General features: G+C 36.7%; 1 protein-coding gene across 2 annotated transcripts in view; it reads left to right on the top strand.

Annotated features, from left to right (window-relative positions):
• Positions 1 to 10,179, top strand: part of INPP4B (inositol polyphosphate-4-phosphatase, type II, 105kDa) — a 717,001-nt gene that overhangs the window by 590,956 nt on the left and 115,866 nt on the right. For both annotated transcript variants that reach the window (XM_010854712.1, XM_010854713.1), the window contains one exon: positions 3,734 to 3,893. In XM_010854712.1, coding sequence (XP_010853014.1) covers positions 3,734 to 3,893 — 160 coding nt within the window. The remainder of the gene's footprint in view (positions 1 to 3,733; positions 3,894 to 10,179) is intronic.

The raw sequence follows: 10,179 nt of genomic DNA, 5'->3' as shown, positions 1-10,179 counted from the left end.
CCCTGGTGGCTCAGATGATAAAGAATCTGCCTGCAATGTGGGTGACCTGGGTTCTATCCCTGGGTTGGGAGGATCCCCTGGAGGAGGGCATGGCTTCCCACTCCAATATTCTTACCTGGAGAATCCCATGGACAAAGGAGCCTGGCGAGCTACAGTCCATGAGGTCAAAAAGAGTCAAATATAACTGAGTGACTAAGCATAGCACAGCAGAGCAGTTTGGTTATATGATCTGGAATATAAACTCCTCACCAAATCTCAGTGAGTGATGTCACAAACTCAGCTTGCTTACATTTCTCTAGCATTGCCTCCTGGAAGTGATGAGCTTTTTAGCTCTCAAGATTTCTGCTTCATTTTTTCAGGTACTAGGCAGAAGATGATACAATTTATGGATTTATCAGCTTCCATTAAAAGCCTTTACATAAGAAAGTCAGCGTGCACTACTACTCATCTTTGATCAAAACATAAAATTTCTCTCATCATGAGTAACAGGAAGAGAGTTGAAAGCCTATCTCCTCTACAGAGCTAATCTAAAAATTAAGAGAAATTCTTTCCTCCTTTTTTCCTCAGTAACAGTTTGTCCACAGTATTAGCTGGAGAATTGCTTCATTTTTCAAATTATAGTCTGAAAAATAAGGTTGATGGTGGTGATTAAGGCATATTCAGAACAGGGACCATTTTGTCTGGTTATGGGCTTCCCTGATAGCTGATAAAGCTACCTGGTAAAGTTCCCTGGTAAAGAATCCACCTGTAATGCAGGAGGATAAAGGATAAAGTGAAGTTGCTCAGTCGTGTCCAACTCTTTGAAACCTTTTGGACTGTAGCCCACCAGGCTCCTACGTCCATGGGATTTTTCAGGCAAGAATACTGGAGTGGGTTGCCATTTCCTTCTCCTCTCAGATAACTCACAGTCTAGTATGAGAGACAGCAATGTAAATCAGTGACTTTAATCTACTTTGTCGACACAAGCAGTGTCCGGCAAAGCTCAGGGTTCTCTCACAACCGGCCTGGAAGGATCTGCTCTCCAAAAGATAAAGAACAGAATGAGTCTGCTCAGAGTCTGCTGCTGAATGTGCCTTCAACAGAGTATCTGATTGTGAATGAATCATGTATTAGTGTTACATAAGCAACTGCTCTATTTCTTACCCCCAAACGTCCTCCTAAGTGTTTTAAGACTGTTTGCCACACACAACACAACCTTTTACTATATGATTGTTGATCTTAATCAATGAGCATACTTCAGTTTGTTCTTCGTGCCAGTGAAGATCTCTGTACTGGCTGCAAAGCTGACTTTTTTCTCACAGCAGAATTGTATAACCTGAGGCATCTATAAAGGAAGAAGAACAATGGCTAGGTGTAGAATGCAAAATCATCCTCTTATATACCCTTCTGTTCGTGCTCCTCAAAGATGTGATTAAGAGCAGTTGATCCATCCTTTGTATGCCTTTACATAAGAAAGTCAGCGTGCACTACTACTCATCTTTGATCAAAACATAAAATTTCTCTCATCATGAGTAACAGGAAGAGAGTTGAAAGCCTATCTCCTCTACAGAGCTAATCTAAAAATTAAGAGAAATTCTTTCCTCCTTTTTTCCTCAGTAACAGTTTGTCCACAGTATTAGCTGGAGAATTGCTTCATTTTTCAAATTATAGTCTGAAAAATAAGGTTGATGGTGGTGATTAAGGCATATTCAGAACAGGGACCATTTTGTCTGGTTATGGGCTTCCCTGATAGCTGATAAAGCTACCTGGTAAAGTTCCCTGGTAAAGAATCCACCTGTAATGCAGGAGACCCGGTTCAATTCCTGGGTCAGGAAGATCATCTGGAGAAGGGATAGGCTACCCACTCCAGTATTTTTGCTCTTCCCTGGTGGCTCAGATGATAAAGAATCTGCCTGCAATGTGGGTGACCTGGGTTCTATCCCTGGGTTGGGAGGATCCCCTGGAGGAGGGCATGGCTTCCCACTCCAATATTCTTACCTGGAGAATCCCATGGACAAAGGAGCCTGGCGAGCTACAGTCCATGAGGTCAAAAAGAGTCAAATATAACTGAGTGACTAAGCATAGCACAGCAGAGCAGTTTGGTTATATGATCTGGAATATAAACTCCTCACCAAATCTCAGTGAGTGATGTCACAAACTCAGCTTGCTTACATTTCTCTAGCATTGCCTCCTGGAAGTGATGAGCTTTTTAGCTCTCAAGATTTCTGCTTCATTTTTTCAGGTACTAGGCAGAAGATGATACAATTTATGGATTTATCAGCTTCCATTAAAAGCAAAATAAATGTGCTTTTAATTCTTGGGAGGAATGATCTGTATTTAGAGAAAAAATTGGCTATGATTACTTGTGATTAACATCATATTTTGTACTCACGATAGAGGGTTATGAAAAGCAAGTATGATTTATTTAGAAAAGCCAGCAAGGGTAGGATGTGATTTTGCCAAATTGCAATAAACTTACCAAGAACTTTTGTAGAAACCATGTCATTGGGTCATTGGACTCCTACTGGAAAATCATCTCATTTCTGAGCACCTAAAGAGCTTATTGAAATTTCAACTTAGTGTTCCCAATGGTTCTTTTTTTTTAATTTAATTTTTATTTTATGTTGGGATAGAGTTGACTTACAGTGTTGTGTTAGTTCCAGTTATATAGCGGAGTGATTCAGTTACACATATATCCATTCTTTTCAGGTTTTTCCCCACATAGGCCATTACAGAATACTGAGTAGAGTTCCCTGTGCTATACAGTTGGTCCTTGTTGATAATTTGCTTTATTCGCAGTGTGTATCTGTTCATCTGAAACTGTTCTGGTTGGCTTGGTGACTCCCACGGATATGCATTTTAATTATGTAGGTCATTCTGTGAGGATGATCTGAAGACCACACTTTAAGAACTTCTAATTCTTAGAGTCGTCAAATTCATAGCAACAAAAATTACAGTGGTGGTTGCCAGCGTTGGGTGAATGGATGAATGGACAATTCATGTTACAGGGTACAAATTTTCAGCTTAGGAAGATGAAAAATTGCTGGAGCCGGATGGTGATGATAGCTGCACACCAGTGTGAATGTATCAATACTGAATGCCACTGAATGGTATGCTTAAAAATGGTTAAAATGCACCAGCCCCAATCATCCAGTATCATGAATTGAACTTGGACCGGCGATTCATTTCATATATGATATTATACATGTTTCAATGCCATTCTCCCAAATTCATGTTGATGTATGGCAAAACCAATACAATATTGTAAAGTAAATGAATAAATAAATAAAATATATTTGACTATTTTATAGCTAAAAAAATGATCAGCTTTGCATTATGTCTATATTATCACAATAAAAAGAAAAATAAATTTGAATGCAAGCGGCAGTCATTATTTTAAAATATTGGTGAGTCTTTGCTTTCATACTAATTATTGATAAATAAAATAGATATCTCCAGTGTAAAAGGTAATTTGTGCTCAATTAGGGATCCACGTTGTATGATAGTTCCTCATTGCTTTATGACAGGGCGAAAACAATGACCTAAATAGAAAGATCATAGCACTTGATTTATGCTTTATTAAGAGAAAATAGATTTCTTGTCTATGCATAATTTGGCCAAATGAATGGGGGGATTAGAGTCACTCAGTCTGCATGATTGTTCCTCTTCCTGCTGTTCTCAAGTGGATTCATCTGATTTTGCCTCGTCTTGGTTTTGCAATACAGATCCATAGTGATACTCATGCTCTTTTCAGGACAGGGTGTGGGCCAGTGTGGGGAAGAGCCTGAACTGCATTATTGCAATGGTGGATAAACTGATCGAAAGAGAGAGCGGTGGCGAGGGAAGCAGCACCAGCAGCAAAGATGTAGAAAAGGACTCTTCTCCAGTGGACTCCATCATAACTCATCCAAAGGGTAAGGAATCATTTTTTTTTTCCAATCATTGACTGAGTAAACAAAATGAGAAAGCCAAGATAAAATGAGATAGAAAAAAGAGGAGTCAATAGTGCTTTTGATGAAAGTGCTGATAGTGTGCTTTTCCACTGCTCTGGCTGGGGTGATGGAAGGCTATTTATCAAATTGCATCTCGGTTGTGTTTTCAGAACTGCTTGCAATGCTCATTTTTTTTTTTTTAAACTACATAAAAACCCTCTTGAAAGGAGAGCACTGTTTTCTTTTAAAGAGTCTGATATAGTTTAATCTACTTTTATACACATTCCTCCAAAATTTTATTAGGAAGAAAAACAAGCATCTGAAAATGCTTAGAAACTTTGAGGACTATCAGGATGCAGCATCTTAAAAAGGCTTCTGCAAAGAAGGTGATATGGTAAAATGCTGTTCACCTTATTCTGAGGGAGTGAATGTGTGAATTATTTCAAAAACATGAAGAAGTCTTAATTCCATGTAAGAAGAATGTGTTTGTGTGTTATTCCAAAGACATTTTCATGAAGCTTAAGTTTTCATAGATACATGTATAGGCACATGCAGTGATGCATACATATGTCACAGTAGACACACACACACATAGATCTATGTATAGAGACAGAGACAGATACTTTCAAAGGTGTCTTATTACAAGGTTGACTAGCAAATATGGCTTCTTTTGTTAAAATTTTTTTGTTAATTTGATTAATTTTGCCAACAAAAACTAAGACAGGTATCTGCACTTCTCTATTATAGAAAGACTTGCTCCTAGAGTCATTCCAGCCAGATTCTTGAGTGTTTGGAGATAAAAAGCATTGCCCTACCCTCTTCTAAAATCTGCTTTCCCTTTTCCTTAAGGAAAATGAGTATAAGAAAATATGGCTGCTTATCAAATTAAATTGTTTTCTCAATTTGTTTTGCTGATTTTTTTATTACTCACATTTTCATCAGGAGTTTAATTACAGGAAACATCAATCTTTCATCACCTGATTAACAGTAGAACCATTTCTAAATCACATTCATCAACAGTGACTTTCTAAAGTTTTCTTACTGTAGATGGTTCTCATCCTCCATATTACATTCACTTAGGTGGAAAGTTTACGCTGATTTTTTTTTTTTATGTTCTACTTGATTTAACTGTATATGGGGTTTTCTTTTTTAATAATATCAATTTTATTAATGAAGCTGGTCCAGATTCATAACTTCACATGAATCAAAATGAAAGCCTGTCATAATTTATGTCAAAAAGAAATAGTATACTTCAGTTTTCTTTAACTGAATATTTATTGACCATCAGCAATGAGCCAGGCACTGTGCTGTGCTCTGGAAAATGAGGTAAAGAAGCAGAATCCATATTAGTGATTTGTTCTGTCCATTAAGTGTTCAAGGCACTTGGAACAGAGTAAGATTAAGAGGTTAAGGGATACTGAATTTAGCCACATTTTTTGATGTTGCAGAAAACTGCTTATTGACGAGAACAGAGTTCCAAAGTATTGGAAATTATGCATTTATTTGTATCTTGTATTTTATCAGAAGATCGTATCTGTGCAATCAGTTTCCATTTAAAAAGTAAAAATATTTGGTAGGTAAGTCATCTGTAAAATTAGATGAATCACTTTCATTTGAATGTAAGATATTCTTTGGATATAGCCTAAAAACCATGTAGAATTTGCTCCTAAAGTGAATTCATAACTAGATCAGTTTTATGGATGGCTGGAGTCAAATTATAACACAGTGTCCTATAATTTATTTCATTATTTTTATTACTTTTTATTAATATCTTATTTTCCATGTTTATTTCATTCATTCTTTTTTGAGTTATAAATGTTTTTTAGGAGATAAGACACTGTTTACATTTATAAAATTAAATACATACTTTGGTCTGAAAATTATTTAGTATTGGATAATTTATTATATAGTATTAGATAATGTAGTATTATCAAATAATTCTAAAGTTAAAGCTGTTAACATTTTATGTGCTGGATGATTATGTATAGAATGCACAACAGAATGTTTTGGTAAAGATATTGGTTCATAAAAGGGATGATTAACAAATATAAATGTGATGTATTGCAAATGAATGTGTGCTCAAGTATACTTAAAATATATTAAATATGTGATGGATGTTATTGCATATTTAAGTGGAATTATTATCAGTTATTTAAGTAAAGTGTATTTTTATTAAATAATAAAAATAATACTTATTATTAATTTTTTTAAATCTTCCTCTTAATTTAGGAAAAATGCACTTTTAGTTTCTACCCTGAGCTTTGTCACATTAAACAATGCAGCAGAGAAATTAATAATGGCTTTCTGAACTATGAAGCAAACAAGCTAAAGTTGCAGTTTGCATATACTACCCCCTTAACTATTTCAGAAAAAAATATTTGAGATCAGTTCAGTTCACTCAGTTGTGTCTGGCTCTTTGCCACCCCATGAACTGCAGCATGCCAGGCTTCCCTGTCCATCACCAACTCCCAGAGTCCACCAAACTCATGTCTATTGAGTCCGTGATGCCATCTAACCGTCTCATCCTCTGTCGTCCCCTTCTCCTCCTGCCCTCAGTCCCTCCCAGCATCAGGGTTCTTTCACATGAGTCAGCTCTTCGCATCAGGTGGCCAAAGTGTTGGAGTTCAAGCTTCAACATCAGTCCTTCCAGTGAACATCCAGGACTGATCTCCTTTAGGATGGACTGGTTGGATCTCCTTGCAGTCCAGGGGACTCTCAAGAGTCTTCTCCAACACCACAGTTCAAAAGCATCAATTCTTCGACACAGCTTTCTTCACAGTCCAACTCTCACATCCATACATGACCACTGGAAAAACCATAGCCTTGACTAGACAGACCTTTGTTGGCAAAGTAATGTCTCTGCTTTTCAATATGCTGTCTAGATTGGTCATAACTTTCCTTCCAAGGAGTAAGCAATTATGTCTGCAGTGATTTTGGAGCCCCCAAAAATAAAGTCAGCCACTGTTTCCACTGTTTCCCCAACTATTTCCCATGAAGTAAAGGGACCGGATGCCATGATCTTAGTTTTCTGAATGTTGAGCTTTAAGCTAACCTTTTCACTCTCCTCTTTCACTTTCATCAAGAGGCTTTTTAGTTCCTCTTCACTTTCTGCCATAAGGGTGGTGTCATCTGCATATCTGAGGTTATTGATATTTCTCCCGGAAATCTTGATTCCAGCTTGTGCTTCTTCAGCCCAGCGTTTCTCATGATGTACTCTGCATATAAGATAAATAAGCAGGTGACAATATACAGCCTTGACGTTCTCCTTTTCCTATTTAGAACCAGTCTGTTGTTCCATGTCCAGTTCTGACTGTTGCTTCCTGACCTGCATATAGGTTTCTCAAGAGGCAGGTCAGGTGGTCTGGTATTCCCATCTCTTTCAGAATTTTCCACAGTTGATTGTGATCCACACAGTCAAAGGCTTTGGCATAGTCAATAAAGCAGAAATAGATGTTTTTCTGGAACTCTCTTGCTTTTTTGATGATCCAGAGGATGTTAGCAATTTGATCTCTGGTTCCTCTGCCTTTTCTAAAACCATCTTGAGATATACATTCAGTAATGATATGTTCTCAATTTAACTGCATTTCAAACTTTTATTAGAAAAAGATAATTTTAAAAATTTAAGAAGAAAAAGAAATAGGATTATGCACAATTTTCACTTTATTTCTGTTAGACACACATTTTGAATATATGTTTAGACACACACATACACTGTAACCAAACTGCTGTACACAGTATAAATATAGATGTGCTTCTTGATATACTGCATATCATTATATTATGAGTATTTCCTCACAAACATTGTCTGGAAATAATGAGATGATAATGATGATAAACTATTTCATCAAAAGAGAAACCACTCTTTTAGGTATTTAATTAATATTATAATGCTGCATTTAACATGTAAGCATCTTTGAACATGAAAATCTTTAACTACATCTCAGAAATTTTCCTGTAAGTCAGATTGCTGCAAGTGGAATTATTTTATAAGGAAGAGTTATTCCTTCTCTCCCATGTATTTATTTATATAATGACTTGTTGATATCAGTGTGGACTCATGAATACTTATTTTATCCTTTGGTTTATATGCCTCTTATGTTATTATTTATTTGGGGTTCAAATTGTTCAAGGGCTAGCTAGTAGGAGCTCTTGGTGGCCTTTTGGTAGCCTCTCTTGCATTAGACTATGTATTTCATTTCTCACTTACTTTTACATTTTATTCACTCTCTTATTCTCCGGCTTCATAAAAAAGCTTGCTCTAGGTTCATCTGTATCTGCCCCAGCTTGTGGTTCAGCTAGTTTCCAAGGAACTCTGGTTTCTTTTTTGGAGAATAGCATTTAGAAACCAACATTTAGTTGGGTGGGGATGTTTTAATGATTCTTTGTAACAATAGGTACTCTGAACAGCTGTACCTACAAGCACTCTTATCTTACCAGCCTTAGATATTTTCAGTGATTTCATGCCATTTTGGACGAAAATTGTCATACTGTAGTTTCTAATTATTTGTGTCTTGATATTTGTGGTGCAGCAGTAAAGAATCCGCCTGCCAGTGCAGGAGACTCAAGAGATGCGAGTTTGATCTCTAAGTCAGGAAGATTCCCCTGGAGTAGGAAATGGCAGCCCACTCCAGTGTTCTTGTCTGGAAAATTTCACTGACAGAGGAGCCTGGTGGGCTACAGTCCACGGGGTTGAAAAGAGTCAGACATGACTGAATATGCATGCATATGCACATTATGTAACTTAATAATGGATTTCAAAATAATATTTTTGATAATAAAATCCATTTCCTCAATAACACCACATTTATCCTCAGTTCATAGCTGTGGTGGAAAAGTCATTACATTATTTTCATTTTACAGTTAATTAATAAATTGATTTAGTGAGTGATTTGAGTCATTTAGAGTTTATTGTTATGTGTGAGGTACTAAATACTGATAGGCATTTCTTGCCACATCATCTATGAGTGATTGTTTTCCTCACATTAGTTTTTTCCTTATAGTTCAGTTCTGCAAATATTTTAATCAACAAAATAATTGTCAATTTCTAATCAATTAATCAATCAATTTAATCAAATTTTGTTCATGTGCTTTTGACTGTTGTGTTTTATATTGGGATATGTTTTGAAATCTCATAATTAACCTTATGATAGTCAGTTTTTCTTTCTTTACCATCATCTTGTATTTTTACATTATAATCATAATTCGTGTTTCTTTGTTGGTTAAACAGATGGTCTTCTGAATTTTTGATACCTTTATTCATTTTTTAATGTTCCTCTATAACTGCAGATATTTCTCTTTTCAACTTGTAGATTTTTCTCTTTACAGTGTATCAGTTTAATAATGTTTTAAACATGTAGTTTTGGAGGTTTTTTTTATTTTAGATCTAGAATTTTGCACTATATCTTACTTCATAAATTTCTTTTCAGGATTACTGCAGATAGAGGTGAGAGAAGAAAATCTTTCTGTACATTCTGAGAACGAGTAATAGAATAACCGTTCCAAACTCTCATGCTGATGTATATTCGTATTTTTTCTTAACAAACAAGATTGTCCTCTTATTTTTGTACATTTAAACATACTTATAAGCAGATGGCTCAGTTGGTAACGAATCTGCCTGCAATGCAGGAGACCTGGGTTTGATCCCTGGGTTTGGAAGATCCCTTGGAGAAAGAAATGGCAACACTCTCCAGTATTCTTGCCTGGAGAATTCCATAGACGGAGGAGCCTGGTGGGCTACAGTCCATGGGGTCGCAAAGAGACATGATTGAGTAACTAACACTTTCACTTTTCAAAGGTATAGCATCAAGTACAGTGTAATATGAGACTTCCCCATTGGCTCAGAGGGTAAAGCGTCTGTCTGCAACACAGGAGACCCAGGTTTGATCCCTGGGTTGGGAAGATCTCCTGGAGAAGGAAATGGCAACCCACTCCAATACTCTTGCCTAGAAAATCCCATGGACAGAGGAGCCTGGTAGGCTACAGTCCACGGGGTCACAAAGAGTCGGACACGACTGAGTGACTTCACTTTCACAGTGTATCACAGGACTGCCTCCCTACTTTTACATACTATTCTATTAATGATATTTAAGTTTTATTAACTATTCCCTTGCAGCTCAGCTGGTAAAGAATCCACCTGCAATGCAGGAGACCTAGGTTCGATCCCTGGGTTTGGAAAGTCCCCTGGAGAAGGGAAAGGCTAACCACTCCCGTATTCTGGCCTAGAGAATTCTCTGGACTGTACAGTCCATGGAGTTGCAAAGAGTTGAAC

Source organism: Bison bison, unplaced genomic scaffold (genome assembly GCF_000754665.1).
Source record: "Bison bison bison isolate TAMUID 2011002044 unplaced genomic scaffold, Bison_UMD1.0 scf7180017864348, whole genome shotgun sequence".
Classification (NCBI taxonomy): domain Eukaryota; kingdom Metazoa; phylum Chordata; class Mammalia; order Artiodactyla; family Bovidae; genus Bison; species Bison bison.
The sequence above is the reverse complement of the archived record's forward strand: the minus strand, read 5'-3'. Positions and strand labels throughout refer to the sequence as shown.